We start from the raw sequence: 25,255 nt of genomic DNA on the forward strand, positions 1-25,255 counted from the left end.
TATGGGTCAGAACAATGGGCCCCAGTCACATCTATGTTACACATGTGGGACCCAGAAGTGGCATAGTCACCAGTCTCTTTAGCATTTCTCATTTCAAAGTCATCAGGCAGAGGAGACCCAATTGTGTTTTTAAAGGAACAAGATATAATTTTTTACAAGTAGAAACAAAATGGGTCCATGAGAAGCCCAAACTTTCCTTTAAAACCAATTACTATAAACTACGAAATTTCCGACCGTTGAAAGCATTTTTTATTGCATGGTGGATGGCTGCAATTGAATAATCTTCCATTATAGCAGGTGGGCCACTGTTTAATACAGCACTAGACTCTGGTATTTTAAATTCAGAAGATGTGAGATTACTGTCTTTTTACCTTAGTATTTTAGTGGTAATGATCAATGAGTTCTGGTTATATTTGAAAATGTCAAAGCATTTCCAGATAAAAGATTTCCAAATCATATGATTCTTTGATGGAATAATTTTTTGACACACTCCATTTGAACAAATATCTTTCAAGTCTAGAAATCACAGAAATGATTTTTGCTGCCTCTAGCAAAATGTGCAAAAGCCTCTGAAGATCCGGATGTCATCATAAACATTTCAATACCAAAAAAAAAATAAATTCATAAGAACCCTACTGTCATAAAAACTCAGAAGCTGAAATGGAAGAAAAAAAAAATGGAAGATGGATATAGATACAAAAGCAAGAAATCAAAAAGAGAAAACCTATACACTTCTAGTTTCTGCTGTTCTTTTTGGCATCCAAGGAAGTGCCGTCCTTGAGAGTTTCTTGAGCATCATCGTTCATTCCGAGGCTGAAAAGGGCAGCTGCTTGAAGATAGAAGGCGGTGGGCCACTCGGGGGACACCACCTGGGCTTGCATTGCGTCGCCTAGGGCTTCTTGTGGCATGTCACTCATGAGGTAAGATAAGCAGCGGCGAGCAAATACGGTGGGAGACACCATGGTTCCACCGTCAATGAACTACATTAAGGCGAGAACAAAATCATATTCATCATGAGTGGGACAAGTGTTTATTTACAAATACAAGCAATTAAATGACTAACGCAGATGAAACTAGCTTGGTATAAACACTGAGAAGGATATAAGGCAATTTGGTTTGAATGATTAACCTGTGTGTAGCAATCAATTGCAGTTCCAAAATCTTTAGCCCGAAAAGCAGAGTCCCCTTGTTTCTTAGAATTCAAGGTATCCTGCATTTGATTGGTCCACATTTGGAAGGACAGCTGCAGGACAAACAAGAACTAGAAGTGTCAAAACTACAGTAATTATTTACCTATGTTATGTTAGTCTGCATTAAACATGTCTTCCTTTTGACAATTGGAGTGGTCGTCAAAGAGGAAACGGCAACAGAAAGTGGAAAATAAGCGGTGTTAGTGCCTTCCTTCTGACAATTGGAGTGGTCGTCAAAGTGGAAATGGCAACAGAAAGTGAAAAATAAGCGGTTTTAGGGCCTGAAGTGCCCAAGACCCATGAATTTTTGAAGCCGGAACAGTGCCTTAAATTAGAAGATTCTTGCAATGGTAGACATGCACAAATAACTATGACATAAGTGATCATTAATTTTTGAACTAGTGGAAGTTCCCTGTCAGTAAAACTAAATAATTCTTAACCCATTTAGAAAGTAAAATGAATATTTGCAACTATAGCGTGTTGATGATTATCCATCTGTAGAGGTTTCTTCCTACAGTTGAGCAATACTACCAGGTAGTGGATAAGTTTCCCAAGCAGGTAATTTCAAATTCAAATTCCAAATATGGACTCTTTAACAGCTCAATGGTAGCATTGCCACTACAACCAACAGCTGCTTAAAATTTAGCATTCATAGAAGGCAAAGCATAACTCCGCCTCTGTTTTTCACAGCCTGCCCCAAGCCAGGATAGAGGAGGGTCGGCGTCAGGTTGGCAGCCGACGGTAAACTTTGCCACTCTTCTATGAAATGAATTCATTAGCCGACCCCAACTAGTTTGGGACAAAGGCTTAGTTGAGTTGAGTTGAGAAGGGAAAGCATCCTATATTGGAGGCCTACTAGATATAACTGTAGATATTACAAGAATAAATAACAGGAAAAACTAATATCCGAATCCCAGTGCACGAGACCCCGCAATGGCGGGAGCCTCGTGCACTGGACCGCCCTTTTTTTTTATACAACAAATTATGTACTCCAAGGGAATCCTGATTCCGGAAACATCTTTCACTTGATTTTATCAACACCTGTAGGTGTGAGTGGGACATGACGAAAAAAATTGGTTATAATTGATTACTACAGGGCGGTTTTTTTTGTTATTTATGATTGATTGCTAGCTCTAGAGACGTGAACGTGAAACTGCAAAATGACAGATGATATAGCTAAGATTTTGCATTAAATTACAGGAAACAGAAGTTTAAGCTAAACTATGGTGCTGACCTCATTGGCTATTCCCTCATCATCCTTGTATCCAACTTTCTCCAATATTTCATGTATGGCAGTGAGATCCATTCTCGAGCAAGCTTCACCTAACGGAGTTAAAGGCAATGACGGCATAGAGGATGCAGTTCCATGTGGAATTCCCATTAAAACATATGATGGGACCTGCCATATAATACCGAATAAGTACTAATGTAAGTTTCCTGGAGACCATTATCACTCAGACAATAGTTTGAAAAATAGTACTGAAAATTACATTTCTTTTTGTTGAAAAATACTGAAAGTTGCATTTAAGAAGTCAATTAAGATAAGCATCCAGTTCATAATAAGCTGAGTACTAATTAATAAAAATTCATTCCAACTTTAAGGTTTACCTCTGTTTCTTTCTGAAGAGAAGTAAGAGCAATCACTAGTGACTTTGCATTTGGCCTCTCACGAGCTTCATATTGCAAACAACGCGAAGATAATCGCACCAATTCAGTTCCATCATCATTTGAGAAATGACCCTCCAAACAAGAATCCATCAGCGTCGCAAAGTTCTTGCCACGAATCAGGTCAAGTGCCTGCCACAAAGATGTGTGCGAAGTGAAAACTTCAATATCACTGAATCTGAAAAAGATAAAAGCAACTACAAGTCTACAATAGAAGTTAGTTGTATCGCAAGCATTTGAATATAAAGAAACGAATGCAATGAAAACCACTGCCAATTTTCAGTAGCTGACCTTACAGTTATTTTGCTTGCAGGTAGATCCACTAAAAGAAGACTAGGATCTATTACTAGAATAGGTGAAGTACATCACATGGCAAAAACCATTTTATTCAAGAGTACTACTTTCATACAAATTGTACTTCCTGAACCCAAAGAACTTTCAAGATAGTGGTTATGCATATTGTGGAGCATGAAAACAGATAATCTAAATGCAAGATTCTGAGGACTCATGGCCTGGAATATGAAATTAGTGAATTGCCAACTAGCAAAAACTAAAAGCCTCAAAAGTTTGATCACATTAGAATTTCCCAGAAACTACTAACTGTTCACTACCTAAATGACAATAATTAGTTACCAGGCAGGAATAAGAATGTTGCATATTCAGTTTTTACATGTGAACATATACTTTAAAGATGATATGATAGACAAAGGAATGTCTATAAAAATGTGCATCTGAACATCATTTAAAACCACAAACTTAAAAAAAAAGTGACTTGAACTACTAAGGGTGGAAAGAACTCTGAACTAGGAGATCTATTGCAACATAAAGCAGCAGTACATACGACTGTCGTTCCTGCCATTAGAGGGCATGGCAGTGAAATAATTATCTGGACATGGCTACAGCTTATAGCCCTGCACCAAATTAGGTTTCCAAGTGAAAAGGTTGTATGAGTTTCCACATATATAAAGGAAAATCTTACATGGCTTGGGGGAATATGCTTTCCACTAAGAAGGTCAAGCAATAGAGTGCCAAAGCTGTAGACCACACTCTCTGGTGTTACCCTCCCTGCCAACCATAAAAAGTATGTTAGCTTAGTAAGAACTAAGTGACGAGTATATACAAAATTAAAAATGATACTTAGAAATTATCAGCAAGGAAGCCTTCAGCTTTTCAGAAGGATAAAATGGTAATGAAGGTTAGTTGCATTGAAATTGTCAGCAAGGAAGCCTTCAGCTTTTCAGAAGGATAAAATGGTAATGAAGGCTAGTTGCATTGAATGTTTAGCATGTGCATGTACAATTCTGATAAGACAAGCTTCAAACCAAATGCATGAAACCCGTTTGCACATGGAATCAATCTATATCCATAGTAGCATAGAAAAAGACCATCAACGTCATTCCGTAAAAGATAAAAAGGGAGTGCTTTTGGCTATCCCTGCATCAAATTGATACGTAAAACTATACAAGAATTATATATGTTTGCTAACTAATTGAAGCTGCTGAAACATTACCAGGGCTGTACCCAACCATCAAATCTATCAAACAGAACATTTATATATAAATTAACTACACAAACAATTTACGGGACACCGTTAAACCAACCTACTATCACAGTTGAACCTTTTTAACTCTAGTCTAGGCACCTCTACCTGTATATGGATCTTAGAATTTGTGACCTTGGTAGGGCATAGGTGTGGCTTCCGTGCCTAATTCACAACAGCGTTTACACTAAAACTGAAATGTTTGATACGGATAGAAACATTTTGAAGCGATTAGATAACATGTAGCTTGGGGGGCAGTGATCTGAAAAAAATGTACATATTTTTTTTTTGAACTGATGAAAACTTGAGTATTTTTGCAAAGACGTACATACCTGTCCTCAAGTACTCTGGAGGAGTGAAAGCTAAGTTTGTACTGTAGCTTTTTCCATCTCTGCTATTCTTCATGAGACCAAAGCATGAGAGCCTGGGATTACCATCCTGTCAAGTGCTGATTTACTATAAGGCCTACCCAATGAAAAAGCACCTGAATAGTAAATGTGGAAGCATAAATGAATCAGAAGGACATTCACCTGATCAAATAGAACTCTGTAAGCATTGAGGTCGTGATATATGGCCCTCCCTTTATTGCTACAGTACTCCAAAGCTTGTGCCAAATAAAGAGCAACCCTCAACCTCATTGTCCATTTCATAGGTTGAGTCTCCCCTGAATCATTTCAATCAACAACATAAAGGCACTCGTCGGAATTCAAATGATTGAAACAAAATGAGTAAGAAGGTATTAATTTGACGATTTCAAAAGAAAGATATGGTTTTGGATTCTGGTAGCATGATAAGATAACTAATTCTCGCATACCAGATCAAACCTATATAGAGCAAGAATCATTTTTCTTCTGTGCATTGGCAGATTAAGAAAGCCCAAATGCCCATCAATGCCGTATAGTTTCACATCACATGAAAAAATGGGTGCACTCAACCACAGATTATCATAGACTACATTACCATTCTTGAAAATGCAAGATAATTTCGCATCACATGGAAAAAATGGGCATACTCAACCATATTCATAGACTACAAATTTCAATAAAATATTTTCTAATACACAAGAAACCATTGAATGATATGACATGGGATCCATTGAAACCTTACAATGGAAGAGGTGCTTTGCAAGAGTGTCATTTGGCATGAACTCGGCCACGAGCAATCTCTCATCGCCCTCAAAGCAACAACCAATCAGATTCGCCAGGCGCTCGTTCCGAAGCTGCCCAACAGATCTAGCTTCTTCCTGCAATACCCCAAAAAAAAAAAAAAAAATCACTCAAAACAAAAAACCCAGAAAACATAAAGAAACGCCAAACCCTAAGAAGCAAGGGAAGAGAAAGAGAGAAACTAACAAGGAATTGGCGAGAATCGGGCCAGGCGGATTTGTTGAACCGCTTAACAGCGATCTTGCGATGATTTTCGAGAGTTCCTTTATAAACAACATTAGGAGCTTTCTCTCCGTGTTCTGAAACAATATTTTCCACTGAGAATCCCATTGTGGCGATCCGAAGCTGGTCTAAGCTGTACTCACTGAAACTGGGTAATGAATCTCGCTCGTTTTTTGCCCCATTTTCTGCCCAAAAAAGGAAAATAAAGAACCCATTTTATTGAAGATTAGTTTCAGAATCAAAGAAAGATAATACATACCCAGATCAGAGTTGTCAAGATCAGTGGGTTTCAGATGGGAATGCCACCAACAGAGAGAGAATCTAGAGCAACGAGCTCCCATTGCGAGAGAGAGAGAGAGAGAGAGAGAGAGAGAGAAGAGGGTTTTTGTTTTTGAAGGGAATGGGTTGGTTTTGATGGAGAGAGAGAGGGGTTTGGATAAAGTGGGTTTTGTGGATCCAAGGTTTGACTCTTTTTTAGTTATGGGTCTGCTTTTTTTTTTTTCTCTCTCTTTTGGTTTGGTTGAGTGTGTGTGTATCACTACGTAGTGAAAATGGGGAAGAAGAGAGGAGGTGGAAAAGGGGTATTAATCCTTTCTGGATTCAGCTCTCTGCTTTTCTGTATCTCCTCCCCCACACACCTCATCATTCCTTCACTGCCTTTCTGCTTTTCTTTCTTTGTCTTGCCTTTTTCTTTTCAGCTTCTTTTTTGTTTAAAAAAAAAAATCATATGTTTTTCTTTTTTTTTTGCTGCAAAAGAGGTCTTTTACTTTGCTTTATTTGCAAAAAGAGTCACAATTTGCAAATAGAGTCTCCAAATTTGCAAATTAGGTCATGCCATCAATTTGTGACCAGATGCCCGTTGTCATGCCATTAATATGTTTTGAGAAAGGGTCCCTCCAACTCACCATTTTACACCTCATGTATCTATGGGTGGGCACATTTACATTGAATCCTTCTAAAGTACATCAGCCCCTCCGCGGTCATTGATACATTGTTGTTGGGTGTCCCAAGTAATCAAAAGGGGCGGACTTATCATCTCCCGGCAAATTCTGTCTTTTCACTTGTAAGGACATTTTGGTCCTTTAACGAGTCAAAAACAATCCACCGTGGGTATTTTTGTCACAAATTGATGACATGACCTATTTGCAAAATTCACAAAAATGGAGTAAGTCTATTTTGTAAATTATCAAACTAGAAGACTCTTTTTGCTAATAGAGCAAAGTAGAAGACTTCTTTGGCAAGAGTTCCTTTTTATAATTATGGAGGAACGCTGATCAAATAACTCCCTCGCCGCCGGTAGAGACACTCCTTAATCATCAAATCTCTTGCTGCCAGTTGCTCTAAACTCGGCCTTTGACATGGCGTTTATGGACCGGCAACTGGACCTTAGGTGTGGATCCATCTTCTTAGACTACTTTTTTCATGAGGTAGTAAATTGAATTAAGTTATTAAAGAGTTCGTGATGAAGAAAAGTAGTTCTTTCAAATTACTTGCAGCCATTTTAGACAAGAAAGATGGGGAGAAAAGGTCTCTTAGGCTGATTTTTTATGATTTTTGTACTTCTTTTATCGTGAATGCGTGTGATAAGATCAATCCCATGTGGGTCACATTACATAATGTTGGACAAGAACAACGATCTTTGATTACACATACATGTTCCCATCTGGGTCCGAAAAATTGCCTGTTACCGTTGTCTTTTGATAAGTAGATGCACCAATCTAACTTCCAAACGACTGCTTTGGGTCCCCAATAGAATAGTAGGGACCACAGTGGGAAGTAGACGATCACTCTTTGTGGGTCCAGCATTGGTTTGATCAAACAGGCTCTCCTAATTATGGGAGAGAGCAATTAAGGAGGGGAAAATACAATCCAGACTGGGAGCGAGCAACTACTAAGGCAATGTTTGGCGACCGTGAATTTTATTTTCATGGAATATTAGTTTATCAAGCGGATAGAGGGGGCAATGGATTGTGGGAAATGAAGAAATTTGAGATCTGATAAAAAAATGAATCCTTGAAAAGATAAGTTCTAGTCAAAGAAGGAAGTGTCTATTACCATTTAATAGATAAAAAAATTTACATTTATAAAGTATTCAATTGTTAAAGTCAAATTCACCTTTATAGGTTTGTTGATAACCTCGAATATATGATGATGAAGAATAGACAGATACGTATATCTAATTGAGGGGATTTGCTAGGATCCGTTGCAAAAGGCATTTCGCAGCTGGTATGTCACATGTCAGACCAGCCACCTCTCTGTCGCATGTCAGACCAGCCATCTCGTGAATGAAGACAACAGCTTTTGTCTCCATTCACGAGGTGGCTCGTCTCAAATGCGACAGACCAGCCGTGAAATGCCTTTTGCGACGCTAGCAATTCCCTTAATTGAGAGGCAAGGTTGCAGTTTTCGTTGAAAAGAAGGAAAATTTTTGAATTTGGGAAAAATTATATAAAATGAGTTACCCAAAAGGAATGGCATTTTGTTTCCAATGGAAAAAGAATTTCCAATAAAAATCTTTCCTACATCCAAACAGCCTTTAAAATGCCATTCCACACGCATATGGTTCACATGCCTCTCTTCCGTCGGTCTAGTGGCCCACCACATGGATGGACCATAAGTCCATAACCCGATATGAAAAATCTAACCCTTCAATTAGAGAGGAAATGTTACAGCGGCGTCTTTGGATACCACCAAAATCCATCCTTAAATGCAAATAAGGTTATTATTATAAGTTGATTTTATTCGTGGTAGGAACATTATATAAGCTACTGATATCCCCACTGCCATGTTTTGATAATGAGACAAACTCAGCTTGTCTTTTCTTATTGCTTTTTGGGAATTATAATAGCTTTGGACAGCTGGTTAAATAATGAAGTTCATCTCAATATGACATTATCGAAACATGGTAGTGGAGATGTGGAACATAGTTTTTGGGATTTGCTAGGGACCAACGCAGAAGGCATTTCGTGGGCCAGCAGTTGCCTGAGAAAGCAGCCACATAGGCTCACTTTTCTACAGATTTTGTCTTATCCATGAGGTGGCCTGCTCTCTCATGCAACAGAAGGCCTGGAAAATGCCTTCTGGGATGGTTCCTAGCAAATCCCATAGTCTGTCTATCAAATGAAGACATTTTATCATTCGACAGCCATGATCCAGATGGCAAAAAAAAGATAGCCAAATAATGGCTCACAAACCACTATAGATTACAATGACACCTGCAATGCGTGAAGCTGAAATTCCAATCAGAACTTGGGTTTCCTTTTTTTAAGTAAGAAAAAGGTAATATGTAGGAGATGGGGTACTCTTCCCTTCTCCCCTTACTATTACAATCATCAACCCCACCCCTTCATTTTTACAATGAAAAAGGCCTTCCCCTTTATTTTTATTTTTTTTCTTAGTGGAAAGTGGAAAGTGGAAAGTGAAATTGAGACAAGCCACATTGATGATGGCAGTTTTAAAGGGAGAACATCGACACGCCTCTCTTTACATTGTGATGTACTTATGTAGTAGTAGTAGTATTGATGGCGAGCTCACACAGAGAAAACTCCCCACTTGAGAATCAGCAGCAATGAGACAAATGACAAAAATCAGCCCTCAGTGGGAGTTTTACGGCCGGGAATCGCGCAGACCTGCCCGAGCTTAGCATACCATGGAAGTGATAGTGAAAACCTTTTAACAAGAAAGATGTCTGATTGAAACAGGGATATTATGAAAAGCAGCTAATCCACAGATTTAAGTCCAAACACTCCCACTGACTTGATCATTGGGACCCTCTAGAGAGGAAGTGAGGTCTAATCCCCACTTTTGTGCCACCATGCTTATATTGATATAAATTTAGGGAACTGATATTCGTACGACCATGTTTTGACAATGACTCAAACTCTCCTCCTTTACTATGCTTTAAATATTATTGTTAGGTATCTTACCAATACGCTATAAGTTCTAGATGGAATGCGTTAGGCAAGGCCCCTTTAAACCTGTCTCATACAATGCTGGGTTCCACCCAGTCCCATACCTAGGTAGGCCCCCACTCAAGACCGTAACATACTGACATGCTTCCGCATCCCCCATCCTCAGTGGCCCACTCTATGGCAACTTCAGTCCGGCGGCTTTCGCTCTGGCTTATTTCTAGGTAGCCCTTCCACGTAGTCCTCTTCATAGGTCTCCCTTCTGTGACCCGAACACGAGACGTGGTGGCTCCTCCGATACCAAATATTAGGTACATAACCAATACACCAAAAGCTCCAAAGCTGATGGTGGAACACGTTAGGCAAGACCCTTTAGACCTGTCCCATACCTAGGCGGGCCCCCACTCGACAATAACAATTATATTATCATATTTACTCATTGACTGAGGGTAATCATTGCATCTCAGTATCCTAGTTAGACATGGATGTTTTAGTGTAGCTCTAAGTTAACTATATGAGGAGTAATGGTTAATTAAATTGATTTAGATAAGAATAATTAGACTGATTACAGTTCTGTCGTGGATGGATCACTAATAGTTGGTTTTCTATTAATAAAGCGGTTGGTCTCCTGTCATCTAACGGATCATCAGGAGATCTATCACATTAAAGATTTGATCATCCGGAAAGACAGTAGAAGATTAGGCCCAGATCGATTAATTGCATGGTTAGATCTGATTAGATCAATTTCAATATTTATGTAAATAGTTTGATTAGATCAATTGCATATATAATCATAGCATTCTAAAATAATAAATATTTAAGATAATTGAATAACCTGATCCTAGATTTATATTAACCAACTGTTGAAAGGCTATTGATGATTCCCAAAAAGCTCTCATCAGCCTTTGATAATTGATTAGAAAATATTAAACAAGGTTAGTTCACCCCATTGCCAAATAAGGTCGTGCCCATATCAGCAGCCTTACAAAATTAACATTTTATTAGATTAGAACCATATTGCCATATATCAGTTAAAAATGTTCTTGAGCTAGCTCATATAAGCTTATCTGAGCTATAGCTCAAAAACACATGTGGCCCCACATTTTTTCGGGATCCAAAGCATTCATTTGGAAGGCCCTTCCACAGATAGGGTGTACCAAAAATCAGCCATGTACGATCATCCTAACCCAAGCAAAGGTGGAGGGGAATATGGACAGACAGTGCGTGTCCATATTTCTGCCCATTTTTTCCCTCCAGAAATGGCAGGATTATGATAATCTTATAGGGCTGATTTTTTGTACACACCCTATCCACAAAAGGGCCTTCCAAATGAATGCTTTGGATCCCCCAAAAAATATAGGGCCACATGTGTTTTTGAGTTATAGCTCAGATAAGCTTATCTGAGCGAATACTTTCCTCTTAGGAAAATGCTTTCATCCATCTATTTTGAAAATAAAGACTGCTTTATATTAATTTGCTAGGAAAGGCCTTAAAAATAGAGACATGTTTTGAAAATAAATATAATGGGTTAAAATAACCTTACAAAGGGTTAAATTTTCAAACAATTACCACCATCACAATAACCGTACTTCAATCCAACTTACATAACATTGAAGGAGAATCCAGTAGTAGAAATTGGTCCACCAACCACTAAAGAAAACAAATAACAACACCCAACATGTTGTCCTAAAATTCTATCTGTCATGACACATGAACCCACATCTTAATTAATAATTCCCTCTCTCCCTCATTCGCATTCCATGTGCATCAAACGTGCCTACTGTCGAACTGGCTCTCTTTTTGGATTGGATATTGCCCAACCACGTTCTACTATTAAATCACATGTTTCCAAACTTATATATATATGTATCAAAGGCAACAATATAGAATGGCATGTGTGTCACTCTCCAAAGGCTGAAAAATGGTACATGAGAGCTTAGAAGTTAGAAGAGAGGAGATGCATTTTGTCAAGAGATATCACGTGCTCCCTTTTTTTAGGCCATAAGGCAGAGAAGATAATGTTTGTCTTTGGATGTGGATTGTAGGGTTACCATCAAAGTACTGTGCTCTTCCCCTTTTCCTTCTTATTTTATTAAGGCTGTCGATGGAACCCCTTCCCATCGGGTGCTGGGTCGGATCCTTTTCAGAGTGCTTTTCGTATTCTACTTTCTGAGTCTAGGTTGTAAAGAGTTTTCATTTATTTATATATGTCTCTATTCGTGACAGCATAATTCCTCTCCTCTTGTTGTCTAGGCTGTAAAGATGTTGGAATAAGACCCTAAATAATTGTAGACCTTAGGATATGAATTCAATGGATGTGGGTCTATTGACACCCTTATATTTTACATGTATGAATTCAATGATACTAGGGACTACATGCAATCCAAAACGTTAAGAGCATGATGAGGCCATCCCACATGTCACCTGCCAAACAGACATCACATGCCATAGATAATGGGAGCTGAAAATCAACAGTTACTGCTTTCTCTTGGCAGGACCCCATTTTTACTTGACTGAGATGTGTTAAATGGCAGAGAAAACTACTCAGGAGATACATGTGATGATGTAAATGAGGCCATTTGAGGAGGAGCAATCAAAACTGTATTTATGACAAAAGACAGAAATCACAGTCCCACTGAAATACAAATTGAGCCAGAGATGATAAACAAACAAGCAAAAGTTTACTTGTGTTTATAGCGCATTGCATTGCTGTGTTCGAATGTCAATGTCACATTCTTGCATCTAGGTACCATTCATCATCGGACCATTAGCATGGACACCTCCATTACCATCCTCGAGAAGCTTCCCATTGACTTGTGTTCTCTGTCTCTGAACCAAGGTTTGCGAGTGTGAGTAACAGAGATGGAAAAGGCTTGATTAAAATAAGAGGATCGCTTGTTGGGAAAAGCAAGAACAAGCAACGTGAAACATAAAGTTGAGAAAATTAAACTGAATTATATAAATTCCTGTTTTTAAAAGAAATCATGAGCTTCAGAATCTATAAGGAATCAGGGTAACAGGTGAACCAACTTCTTGAAAAAGTTTTGATCGTATTTTAAGTTTTTAACACCTAGGTACTCTTCGTTTTAGATTATGTCAACCGATTGAAGCATTGGACTCAAAATTACATTCAATCAACACTAACGTTTAATTTTGAGTCCAACGATAGGTTTGGGACTGACAATCGGTTGCCATAATCTAAAACGAACACGTGATGTGCTCGAAGAATTTGATCGATTAATGATGAGAATTGCACACGAGCTTCTTAGCTCAACTTGATCAAGTATTTGCCTACTCAGCCAGTTTTGAGTCTATTCAGACGGGCCTTCATCAAATTGAAGCAAGTTTTAGATTTTTTAAAATCTGCTTGAACTCAATAAAATGAACTTTTATAAATGTGCTATACCCAGTCAACGATATCCCCGGAATTCCCATTCAGAAGCTTGTGGTGTTCCTCTTTGGATCTGCTATTTTTGTCTTTAGTACTCAGAGGTAGCATAGGAGATGTGGCTCCACTGGTACGATCAGGAAGTTCTGCATTGGAGATACATCCAAGAGTCACTACAAACAGTCTAATAATACTACATTAAAAATAGAAAAGCAAAAAAGAAGAAAAGGGGACAACAATAATATACGATCAAACATGTACCTGGCAGTTTCTTATCCAAGAAAAATACCACTAAATTCACGGTATACCTGAAAAAAAAAATGGGCGTGTCAGATTGCACATCAGCCAAAACTGGACTGATAATGAATGTTTCCGAATGGAAAAACAAAAGGATGGGACATCTCACCATGCAACAACAACATCAACTGTGTAATGTTTGCGCGATGCTATAATTAGGAAACTCAGAATAATAGCAAGCAACCAAGAAAGCTGCTTGATATACCTGGAATCATATGAGAAAAAATTATATACAATACTAGAAATCATCCAAAAAACTAGAATTCCAAACATAAAAAACCCATGTGTATTCCACCCCCATTTGGCATTACAAGTGCAATGGAAAAAAACATGAAAAGCAAAGATGACTCGTGAAGGCTGAAGGCAATTGATCTAGTATGAATATTTTAGCAGGTTCGCAATTCAAACCAGAAGAATTAGATCAAATGCACGTGTAACTATATCATGTGATAATACCTTAGAGTGCCATATTTCTGATATGTGAGAACGAAAACAAGTGCAAAGATCATGTGAGATGAAAAAATCAAGTCGCCACAACCATATACGATGCCGCTGGGAACTGCACAGTTTGGAACGGACAATAAATTAAAGGTTTGCACTTCCCAAATGATAGGCCAAAGCTTAACCAAGAATAGAACAAGCGTCACCCACAATTAATTAAGAGAACTTCCAGTAAATTGTCCGGACGAGGCAGTGTGGCAAGTTTAGATCCCTACAGATGCAAAAAGAATTGATTATGGTAACTTCCTGGATCAAGCATAGGCATAGCTATAAGCCAGAATATACGATTTTCCAAATCTAGATGCAAAACACATGCCTAGCCCTCATTAACTTTACACATGGACGTAAACGATGCAGATCAAGCAAATCATATAAGATGTTACCTCTCGGCAGTGATAGTTTGGACCAGGAAGCTGGGTAGAATAAAATGTAATAATTCGTAGACATTGAGAAGCCTGCAGGAGACAAGGAGATGCCTTCACAACTTTGCATAGTTTTTCCTCGCATTTTATTCTCACATAGTTTTAAGAGAACCAACATATCTTCCCCTGAGCTATGAATATATGCACAAATAGAAAGTATATTGCATGTGTGCTACCCCATGATATAACACAATGATGGAACACAACATTGCAAGCCAATGATTGTTGGGAAACATTTCTAGGTATTGATGACTCTTTTGAATCAAGAAGCCCATATGATGGTGCATTTTTGTGACATATAGGCAGGTAAATCACTCAGTTTTCTGCTGCCTGGTGAAGATGTCAGCTCGTAAGAGCTCTCGAGGCTAGAAAATTAGCAGTAGAGGGGTTCAAAAAATATCATTGGATTGAATGGATCTACAAACAACAAAAGCAGTAAATATGCACTGTACTCACAACTAGAAATGCCAGAATCCTGCGCCAGATCAGAACTGTGTGGAATTTCTTGATTTGAAAAACAAAAGGATGAAAAGTCCACTGCAGCAGAATATACACCATTATCAGACTAATAACAAATTCAGAATGCAAGTAGGCATCACTACATCAGCATAGCATTGCATTAGTAGGAAAGAAAGGAGTATATAAATATTAAAAAGGTACAAACAGTGCTTATATTTAGAAGAATGAAACAAAGTCCAATATGACATAATACAATCAAAACGACGAAAATTATAGATGTATCAAATCTACTATAACAGTGGGAACATGATCAGTGGACCAATAGCTAGTATGCCTCTAAACTGCTCAAAACCACCACTGAAATACATGACTTGCAATTTTGTTTTCATCTCACATAAAAATTAAATAGATTATGTATCCTTCCCAGTACCAGACTTGGAACCCCGTCAGATGACAGTTGAAGAAACCAGAATCAAAAGGCCAACTTGAAAACAAGATAAATTTCCTTGAAACAATGAAGTAGATTTTTTTTTTTGCCATTCAGAAAAAAAACAGTGAACTAGAATTTATTAAAAACAGAAAATGTAAAACATAGGATCATAGTTTCAAAACTCCCCCGTGCCATCGTTAACTCGCCTGAGTTGAGTCCCCTTTACCTTTGCCAAGTTCTTGTCCAAGTCCACATTTTGCCCTACAAAATCAATCAAAACACCTTTTGACTCTCCCGAGTTATGATTGCATCGCCCGAGTATTCGATTGGGCCACGCCGAGTCAACTAGAAGTTTCTTTCGCCGCATTTTAGCCCACATCCACATTTAGGTACACTGCTTAGGATTACGCCAAGGGCAGTAATTACCTTGCCGCACAAATAACATAACTCTAAGGGGTTCCTACTTTAGCTAAGAGGAAATTATAGGTTAGAAAATGAGTCTGTACTTCAAAACTGGCAACAGAAAAGAGCGAAGTTTTCTTAAGACATCTGACATCATGATGAGTAAATACTACATACTAAAACAGAATCATGCATTGACCATTTCGGTCAATTGTTTTTCACTTGTATCCAGATTGTCTTTCCTTTATTGTTTTTCCCTTGTAATACCATCTTGGTCTTTTTCGTTGCAATAAAATTTGGCTACCATTCAAAAAAAAGAAAAAAGAATCCTGGATCGATCACATTATCACAAACATTGGCTCATGGTGTGCTACTCACTGGCCTAATCCACCACAATAAAAAGACTGCCGATGCTTACAGAAAGGCAAAGCAGGGCATTGAATTATAACTGACCCAGTCCCAGCTATTTGCAACTCCTGTCTGAAACTTAGGCCATGTTTGGATACCTCATGTTTTTGTATCTGGATTTGGATTTGAGTTTTGGATACAAAATCATCAATTATCCTAGAGAGAGAGAGAGGGAGGGAGGGAGAGGGAGAGGGAGAGGGAGAGGGAGAGAGGGAGGGACGTCTGGCTGCTTCAGAAGCAAGGTCGAGGAGCAGCAAGGGTGAAGGTAATTGCCAAAAATATTGATTTCCAAATAACGTCTTGCAGAACAGATTTGAAAATCGGATTTTTTTCACTGTTGTAGCTGATATGGAAATCTAAGGATCTGACCCAGTTCCAAATTTCAACTGCAAATGTGAGAAATCCAAATCTAAATCTTGTGGGTATCCAAACATGACCTTAAGGAATTTCTCATTCCCCTTTAGCAGTTACTAGATATCCTGCTGTACTCTTCAGTCTTCACTTCATTTTAATATTGTTAACTTGCCAACTTCTCCAAAAGCTTAAGCTGTTGGAGAGAGGCGTTATTTATCTTTTATACTTTAACACTCCCCCGCACGTGTGGCCCACTTGGCAAACACGTGGCACATGTTGTCCCACTTTGGGCCGACCATCACATGTGGATTTTTGCTATCCGGGAGGTTTGAACTCGAGACCTTTGGCTCTGATACCATGTTAACTTACCAACTTCTCCAAAAGCTTAAGCTGTTGGAGAGAGGCGTTATTTATCTTTTATACTTTAACAAATATATCCGTATCTTTCCCAAGAAAATAAAATTAAGTGGCGGAGAGAAACAAGTAGAAAGATGAATAACAGTACTGGAAAGTATGCTATGGATACATGAGGTGACAAGACATGGACAGAGTGGGGAGGTTATTCATAGTTTTAGCTTCAATATCTTAGGTGTTGAGAACTGAACCCCCAAATTAGCTCCTTCGACATCATACAATAAAATGATGAAACACTATTTGTGCATTTGCAAATCACAAAACTTAAACCCCAAATTAGCTTCTTCAATAAGCAAGCTAGGATCAAAACCAAATGAGCTATTTGAGTATTTGCAAGACTCCCTCCTCCATGCGTTTATTGGGAAATGATATTTTCACCCAGAAAAGTGGCCATTCCACCCCTCCATTCTATCTCAACTGTATTTATGACCGGCCTATGTAGTATATGTGCTAATGTGCCCCATTCAGTAGAACGTATAATTATAAAATAAAATTTAGGGAAGCATGCTAATGTGCTCCATTCTTCATTGTTTTCCTGCCGGGAGCTCAACTTTTTCATTAGTTCCCCTTCCAGTGGTCGCCGTCCTTTCCCAATTAATAATATGATTGAACAGTATGTGATGGTCATTGGCCTCTAAGAAAGCACTTTAGAAGAGCAATAACTCATTTTCAAGACCATTGTTATAGGGTTTTCCTTGATCTCTCTTGCAGCAGCCTTGAAAAACTTTGGCAGAGAATGTTGCTCGGATGCCCTTTCCTAGAAGGTTCAGAAAGCTCCAACCAATGGTGTAAGAGATGGAAACCTCCAACGAGCAATTCCTAGCCGTATTCATTGGAAAGAGGATCATCAAAGAACTCAACCATCTTGTGACCGTTCACATTCCTGACGGCTTTGTTGTGTGGCATTGGTTCCTGTGTCTGATGCTTAAAAACTCCCTAAGCAAATCATTAACTCATCCAAGTTGAATCCCTTTTACCTTGGCCGAGTTATTGTCCAAGTATGAGTTTTGGCATACCAAGTCAGTCAAAACTCCATTGACTCACCCATGTTAAGGAAAATTTAACCACGTCATTGACTCACCCGAGTCAACTCTCTTTACCTTGTTCGAGTTCTCGTCCAAGCTCGAGTTTTGGAACACTTCTTGTGTTTGTAATGAAATTGTCTACTTCCGTAAACTCCATTGGAGGAATGAGAGTTCTGCTTTTGGACTAGATAAAGAGCCTTCCAATGGAGTTTTATACAAACCAAGCCAGATATTTCAGAGAGCAAATCACTATAACTTCGGAGAGTAAATCTGTCATTGGATACTAACAAAATGGGAAAAAAAATGCTTATACAAATCAAGGTGGACTAAAGAGGAGATGTTCTTAAGGTGTTCCACTACCAAATCTCTATGTGGAACAGCTACAAAAAAAAAAAATTACTTCAGGATCAACCATCTCTTTGAGAAATTTTCTCAGACAACTTTGTTGTATTTTTTGCTTTTTTCAGTTTTGCCTTCTTCTTCATTGGGGTTGTTTTAACTCCATCAGTCCATCTCCTTTCCACAGCTGCTTCCACTACCATGAACACTGACACTATAATGAATGCAACGTCCAACTCCACCCCATCAAGAAAAAAACCTAGCTTCTTAATATCGATATCCCATATGCTGATGTTTTCATTTTTTGTTGTAAGTTGGGCCTTCCATCGGGGATTTAAAGGGGGGGTGGGGTTGATCCCAAAGCTGGAATCAGAGATATCAAATTACACGAAAATAGAGATCTAGAGATAGCGCATGAGGGAGGGTGAGTGAGGTGGGGTGGCGTGGGGTGGGGTGGGGAGGGGTGGGGGTGGGGGTGGGGGTGGAGGTGGAGGTGGAGGTGGAGGTGGAGGTGGAGGTGGGTTCAGGCGTATTTAGAACCTCTCATTCATTATATTGATTACTTTATATTTTATTTTCAAAAGTTTTACCGGATGATGTGTATTAACAGACTGTCTATAAACGGAACAAAGGAAAGGGGCTTCTGAATACCTAGATCCCATATGCTGATGTCTTCAATTTTTGCTGTAAGTTGGGTCTCTTTCATTAAGAATTTTAGAGCAAGGGAGTGGGGTTGAGGCCACAGCTGGAAATCAAAGTTTCAAATTGTTCAAAAATAGAGATCTGCAGATGGCACATGAGAGAGAGAGAGAGAGAGAGAGAGAGAGAGAGAGAGATGGCGTGGGGGCAGCCGTATGCAGACTCATTTGTTTTATTGATTATTTTGTTTTATTTTCAAAAGTGTTACCGGCTAGTGTCATAAATGGTTGTCTTTAAATGGGAAAAGGGAAGGGTTCAAACGCATGCACGCACACGCACATACACAAACATTTCGAACAGGTAGTTGTAATTGGTTTATAACCTTATCTCAAATGAAAGAACATAAGAAATTTAATACAGTTTTCAGAAGGAACATAGAAATAACGAGTAATTCGCAGTTTGTCAACGAAAACTATGCAGAATAACAACACATTTGACTTTTAAAAAAAAAAGGAATTTACAAACTCAAAACAATATCAAAGTTCTGTTGGCAAAAGTGCCATAGAATCAATGCCATTAAAAAAAGGTACGGATAGGCTCAGTTTGTCAAATTGTTGGCAGTCATAACAGTTGAGTGAAAATTAAACAAGGCAAGGATTATAAACTCTTTATAGCTAGAAAAGGATACGTTCACTTCTCGTTCTAGCTAATAAAATAGCAACTTATGCCTATTGAGATAATTACAATTTTGAGAAAGATCCTTACCAAGGCGAAGGAGATGAACATAAAGGTGAATACGGACTCACTGATGAAAGCTCTTTCTTGTCCGAGCTCCTATAACAATATCGATATAAGAAAACAATACGATAATGAGTCAGCTAATAATAAAATCTTTATACACAAACATATGCAGATGTAGACACAAGCAGGGATGCTGATATTAGTGTAAGAATGCAAATTCCTCTAATGGATAATAAATGCGTGTGGACACACACAAATGCATGTCGCTCAACAGGGTTAACATATACCGGAAGGATGAGAAAGCCAACATCATGCAGGATTGGTCCTGGTCGATGTAAGTAGTGAACTCCTCGAGCAGCCAATCCATGAATATACTGTGATAGATGCAAACCATAGTATAAGTATTCAAACAATTCTTGCTTGACCACCTCCAACTAAATAGTAATAAGAGCAAAAAACGGGTCCATCATATTATAAGTCCATGAATAAGTAACGCAGCAAGTAATATCCCCATATCTACAAATCTTAAAAAGAGACATGCAAAGTCAGTTCCACATGGCAAATCGGCAATTTTATTAAACGAACCATGTAAAACATGATGCTCACACACAGACAGACAGAGTCAGAAGATTTGACATTGTTTTGTAGCACTCTGAAGCCGCGAATGAAATGTCTGTTCTACTTGACAAAAACCATGCACAATGTTATTTCTAGAGTTTATGAAATCTCAGTATCTTTTGAGTAAGGATTGATATCTCCCAAATAGCATGGTGTTTTTTTGCTAAACGAAGAGGTGACATACATAGTTATGGAGAAAAGAGGAAGAAACAACTACTTTAAGGTATCAGTTCAAAAAAACAAATACCTTTAAGGCACCCACTTAGTCTCTATCGAAGATAATCATGCAGTTATTTTACGTTGTAGTTTTCGTCACCACTTTAGAGAAAAACAATTAATCCTCTAGACAATTTAGTCTTCAAGAAAAACTAAGCATGTAGTTTCTGGCATGTGGCTGCATTTTTAGGAGATTTTGTGTTTCAAGGTTCTAGTGGTAAGAAAGTAGAGCTTCAAATTGTCTTCTTTCTTGAATCAACGAGACTACGTGGAAGTATTCCGAGAAAATAGTGAAACACATTTGCATCATAATGCCTAGTGGATTCAATAGATCAAACTGGGGGAATTTTACCAATTTCAATCATTGATACCCATGCAAATCTGTTATAAAGTACAATTTTCTGAAGAACAACCAAGCCACCCTGAAAAGGACCTAACCCAGCAGAGAAATTTCATCACAACAATATTCATGCAAGACCTCTCTTTGAAGAGAAATATAATATTTTATAATTACAGAATTACTTCAAGGCAGCCACTTAGTCTATCTAGAAAACCATGTAGTTCTCGTACCTTAAGGGGCCGTTTGGATACGCGGATTTTAGAATCCAGGTTTTAGTTTGAAAACAGGGTAAAAGAGGGTTCATGTCAAGCTGCTGTATGCTGTCTTGACAGTGCTTCTTGGATTTTAAGTAAGAAATCCAGATTTTAGAAATCTCTCCCGCATCCTGAGATTTCTAAAACCTGGAAACATGGGATGATCTGCTACACTCTTGCTGACGGAAAGAAGGGTGAGAAATCAGAAAACGACGGCTGGTCTGCTTCTTCTCTTGTCTCTCATCTACAATTTTGAAGAAATCCCGGATTCTAAAATCTGCGTATCCAAACAGCCCCTAAGTTTTTTTCCAGCACTTCAGATATAACTCTTAAGGATTTAATCTTCAACCACTGATCAAAGAGAGGTCTTGATGTATCACTTTCAAGTGTGCAGCTTTATTTTAAAGAATTGCTTCTATGTTTTATAGTTACAATGCTAAGGCCCTGTTCGTTTAAGATTATTACAACCGATTGTAAGTGCCAAACCTATTATTGGACTGAAAATTACATTTACATTTGAGTCCAATAATCAGTTCAGAACTCACAATCGGTTGTCATAATCTTAACCGAACAGGGCATAAATCAACATGCCCTAAGAAGTTACAGCTTAATATTGTGTTCATTCGCGAAAGGATAGCACTTATTGGAAGTATTACATAAAGAGAGAGAAACATATTCACATTAGATTCACATTGCAATGCCTACGGAATTCAATATACCGAACCATGGGAATTTATATTTGAATCCCTGACATCCATACAAATCTGTGCCGGTGTACGATTTTTTTTATTTATTTTTTTTTTTTTTACGAATTTTACCAAAACTAAGGTACCCCCAAAAAACCTCACTCAGGCAGAGAAATTTTTAACATAAGCATACTCAGGAAGGACCTCTCTATGAAGAGAAGTTAACAATTTTCCAACATTGTGAAAGGTAAAAACAATACAAATGGATACTCTGCTACCCCTAAATTCAAATATAAACATGGAGGAGAAACATCAAACAGGAATAAAATCGTCTGACAAAATTACACAAATCAGATCCCAAAGGTGTTAACTTTTCTAATTACCGTTTTCTTAGAAATGACCAAAAAAAGAAAAAAAAAAAGATGAATAGAAAACCTGAAAAACCAATCCGGCAAGAAGAAGCTTCCACTTTTCTGCCAGTAGTTGCAACTCTAATGAAACCTCCAACGAAACTCTTCTCAAAAGCTTTTCACCAAAAACAATAACACCATCATCAGATCAATAAAAACGAAGAAGAAGAAGAAAAAAAGAGAGAGAGAAATCAAAGAGCAGAGACGAACCTTGGATGCCTCGCGAGCGAGGTAAAACGTCATCTCTATATCTGACAATCAGTTCCATATTACTTCAAAACCCTAAGATTAGATTCGACATCATTCCAACTGATTCTCATAACAAATTCATCAGAATCGTCCAAAAATCGCTTCTAGAAAAAAAGATAAACTACAATGAAATAGCGGCAGTTTCCCGCCTCTCTATGCAACAACACAAGAAAAAAAAAACCCTAGATTTGCTTCGAATAGCAAGAATTCTCTAGAATTCACACCAAAACCGATTATCCAAATCGAATTTATGATCGAAAACAATATATTTGTATTATTCACGATTCAAAGCGAAAAATTGCCTAAAAACAGAATCGGAATTGCGAGAATCTCGGTAATCTGGAATAACAGTGCGATCAGAGATTCTATTCATATATCATTGCTCTCTCTCTCTCTCTCTCTCTCTCTCCTTTGGCGGCTAGATTGATTAGAAAGCTTGTTAGACACGGAACAGAGAGAGTTGAAAAAAAGGGACAAAAACAATGGAAAAAATCTCTACGCAGAAATAGGAAAGGAGGGGGGAAGAGAATGGAAGAGAGAGGGGAGTCGGAAATTGTAAGGGGGGCGAATTTTATATTTAGTAAGGGCAAATATTCTTCTTAATTTTTTCTCCTCGTGTTTTAAACTTGTTTTAAGAAAAAATAAAATAATAAAGAATGGAGATGATATTACGAAAATGCCCACGGCTTTTTCGATATTTTCGGTAATTGAATTAGGGTCCTCCGCCTCACGGCCTGCAAATGAATTCGTCACCCTTTTTAATTTACTTATTTATTTATATTCCCGTTTTAAAGTTTGGACAGCCTCTCTAGTTTAAAAGAGTAGTCATGAATAAACTAGGGTGGGCTGTCCCAATTAAAAAAGGAGGTGAAGATATATATCTTCCCTTACTTATTTAGCCGATCTTGGAGTTTGTGTCTGACCAACCTTCTTCAGTTCGGCACGGTTAAAGTTACAATAATGCTGATGATAAATTCGCACCCACAAATCACACTATAGGGGGGGGGTGCGAATTATCCTACAGGGGGGGGTGCAACCGTGCAAATCATCTTCCTAATGGGAAAATTGCCCATACTCTTCTTTTGCACACAAACCGAATAGTCATGTCAATGGATCTGGACCGTCGGATGGATTCCAAGGATCCCAATCTTAGGTTCTGAAATAATCTCTCATGGCATCCATACAAAAGCTCAAGATTAGGAGTGTCAATTGATCGTGTAAATTAGAAGAAAGTATAGGGGGTATTCTGTCCAGAGAGGTAGTTGGAGGGTATTTCCGTCATTATGAGGGAGCATTTATTCATATTTTGAACCGAGAAAATGTTTGGTTTTGGTAATTTTGACCCTTTTGGTCAGAGGTCTCGGCTGCTGTTGGAGAAGGAGATTTGAATTCAAAGTCTCTCGGCTGCTGTTGGGAGGGACATGAAAAAGGAACATGAAAAGACAAAAAGGCTTTCTTCATAACGTGACCACCCAGACATCTTTCACTTCTCTTCCCTTGAAGGGAACTTCAACAAGATTGGTAAATATTTCACTTCCACTAGCGAATTAGGAACAATATGTGAAAATTACATAGTTGAATGCACAATTTTCACTTTCAACTAGGGAAAAATTATGCAGAACGTATTTTACATGATGGGGTCCGAACTCAGCAACCAATTGGCTGTTGACACGTGGCCCTCACAGGGACCACTGCAAAGCCAACACCTGTCCCTGCTAGGTGTGACACCTTGACCAATCAGAGACTTCCACCTGCCCCTCCTAGGTATGAGACCTGGTCCATACAGGGGCCACCACCTGTCCTGGACAGGTGGCTCAGGATCACACTATAAATAGCCCTCATTTGTGCTAAGGTGAGGGATCTGAAATAAAAAACCCTAAGCTTTCTGCTCTGACATTGCTCTGCACTCCTGCTCATACTGACTTGAGTGTCGAAGCGCCCGTCCGGAGCAACACTCCGGGTTGGTCTTCTGACCCTTTGTCTTCTTGTCTGTGCCCTTGTGCAGCGCAGGACTCCACTAGCCCTTCAGCTGTGGCTTGTCAGATCAGCCCTTCCGGCCCTACCATAACCTGTTACCAATTTTAGACCTAACAGATTTGGCGTCATCCATGGGACCCCGTAACAAAAAGCTGTTCGGAACCTCACTTAAGCAATGGTAGGGAAAAACGGAAAGCATGTGCCAACCTCCCGGACGACCCGGGCTACAGCCCCCCCGCGAAGGAAGAAGCGAGCGACTGGCCTCGCAGATAGAGGTCGGGACGGTAGGGGAGCGAAGTCCGACTCGCTCGGACCGTTCAGACCCTACCCCGACCCCGAGGGAGATGCGGGCCCTTTTTCAGGAAATGACTGCTGTGATTGCGCAGTTCAGGAATCCGGCCCCCGCACTCCAGCAGCACCCAGCCGAGGCCTCTCAGCCCACTCAGAGGAGGGGAAGCTCCCGCAGAGAGCACACGCCCCCGCCCCGAGAGCAGACTCGTCACTCTACAAGACGAAATCACCTCTCCCGGGACAAGCATGTGCGCCCCGAGCCTCGCCTACGTCACCGGTCACGATCTCCCTCCGTACAAAGGCATGGCAGCAAGAGAGACGTCACGCACGGAGAGGGATCGCGGCACCGGCGAAGGAGTTCGGCCAGTCAGTCCGGATCGGCTATGAGTCCGCCAGTAAGAAGAGAGAGGCCCGTCCACCGGGCTGAGGAAAGAGACGACCCGATGTTACGAAGGATCCAGCAGATCGACCACCGGATTGAAGAGCTCGCTAGAGAGCAGGGCCGGCCTACCTCCCGGATCTTCACAAGCGCTCAACCATTTTCGGACAGAGTGCTCAGCGCGGAGGTCCCCGCGGGCTGGAAGATGCCGCAGATTCCGCAGTATGACGGGACCACCGACCCCGTGGACCACTTGGAGACTTTCAGGACCACAATGCTCCTCCACGGGGCGTCGGATGGATTCCTTTGCCGGGCATTCCCCACC

General features: G+C 39.3%; 2 protein-coding genes across 3 annotated transcripts; both read right to left on the reverse strand.

Moving 5' to 3' along the window:
* Positions 1 to 523: 523 nt before the first annotated feature.
* On the reverse strand, positions 524 to 6,482 carry LOC143879989 (serine/threonine-protein kinase BSK5-like). Its single transcript, XM_077382730.1, has 10 exons — positions 6,043 to 6,482; positions 5,748 to 5,968; positions 5,503 to 5,638; positions 4,926 to 5,059; positions 4,728 to 4,833; positions 3,835 to 3,920; positions 2,799 to 2,987; positions 2,425 to 2,589; positions 1,130 to 1,243; positions 524 to 980 (listed from the first exon to the last, which is right to left on the reverse strand). Exons 1-10 carry the CDS (start codon positions 6,122 to 6,124, stop codon positions 735 to 737), a joined length of 1,479 nt encoding a protein of 492 aa, XP_077238845.1. The 5' UTR covers positions 6,125 to 6,482; the 3' UTR covers positions 524 to 734.
* Positions 6,483 to 12,276: 5,794 nt separating this feature from the next.
* LOC143879990 (phosphatidylinositol:ceramide inositolphosphotransferase-like) lies at positions 12,277 to 22,846 on the reverse strand. Of its 2 annotated transcripts, none has more exons than XM_077382732.1 (12): positions 22,245 to 22,846; positions 22,060 to 22,149; positions 19,798 to 19,884; positions 19,535 to 19,603; positions 14,756 to 14,836; positions 14,261 to 14,332; positions 14,028 to 14,088; positions 13,833 to 13,935; positions 13,486 to 13,581; positions 13,341 to 13,387; positions 13,098 to 13,225; positions 12,277 to 12,514 (listed from the first exon to the last, which is right to left on the reverse strand). In XM_077382732.1, exons 1-12 carry the CDS (start codon positions 22,275 to 22,277, stop codon positions 12,434 to 12,436), a joined length of 948 nt encoding a protein of 315 aa, XP_077238847.1. In that variant the 5' UTR covers positions 22,278 to 22,846; the 3' UTR covers positions 12,277 to 12,433. The 2 variants fall into 2 exon arrangements, with proteins under 2 accessions (XP_077238847.1, XP_077238846.1); XM_077382731.1 differs by having other exon boundaries at positions 12,277 to 12,520; positions 22,245 to 22,842.
* Positions 22,847 to 25,255: the final 2,409 nt, after the last annotated feature.

The sequence above is a fragment of the Tasmannia lanceolata genome, unplaced genomic scaffold, assembly GCF_043159265.1.
Source record: "Tasmannia lanceolata isolate RefF3 unplaced genomic scaffold, GAP_Taslan_0.1 ptg000006l, whole genome shotgun sequence".
Classification (NCBI taxonomy): Eukaryota; Viridiplantae; Streptophyta; class Magnoliopsida; order Canellales; family Winteraceae; genus Tasmannia; species Tasmannia lanceolata.

Excerpts from the sequence above, each read along its gene's own strand:
- LOC143879989 (XM_077382730.1), bottom strand. The coding sequence starts at position 6,124 with ATGGGAGCTCGTTGCTCTAGATTCTCTCTCTGTTGGTGGCATTCCCAT. Across the intron at positions 5,060-5,502 it reads TGCAAAGCACCTCTTCCATT|GGGAGACTCAACCTATGAAA; the intron begins GTAAGGTTTCAA and ends GAAATGATTCAG. Across the intron at positions 2,988-3,834 it reads AGCATATTCCCCCAAGCCAT|GCACTTGACCTGATTCGTGG; the intron begins GTAAGATTTTCC and ends TCTTTGTGGCAG.
- LOC143879990 (XM_077382731.1), bottom strand. The coding sequence starts at position 22,277 with ATGACGTTTTACCTCGCTCGCGAGGCATCCAAG. Across the intron at positions 19,885-22,059 it reads TTGCCGGATTGGTTTTTCAG|TATATTCATGGATTGGCTGC; the intron begins GTTTTCTATTCA and ends CATCTATCACAG. Across the intron at positions 13,936-14,027 it reads GGAAGTTCTCTTAATTAATT|TTCCCAGCGGCATCGTATAT; the intron begins GTGGGTGACGCT and ends CAAACTGTGCAG.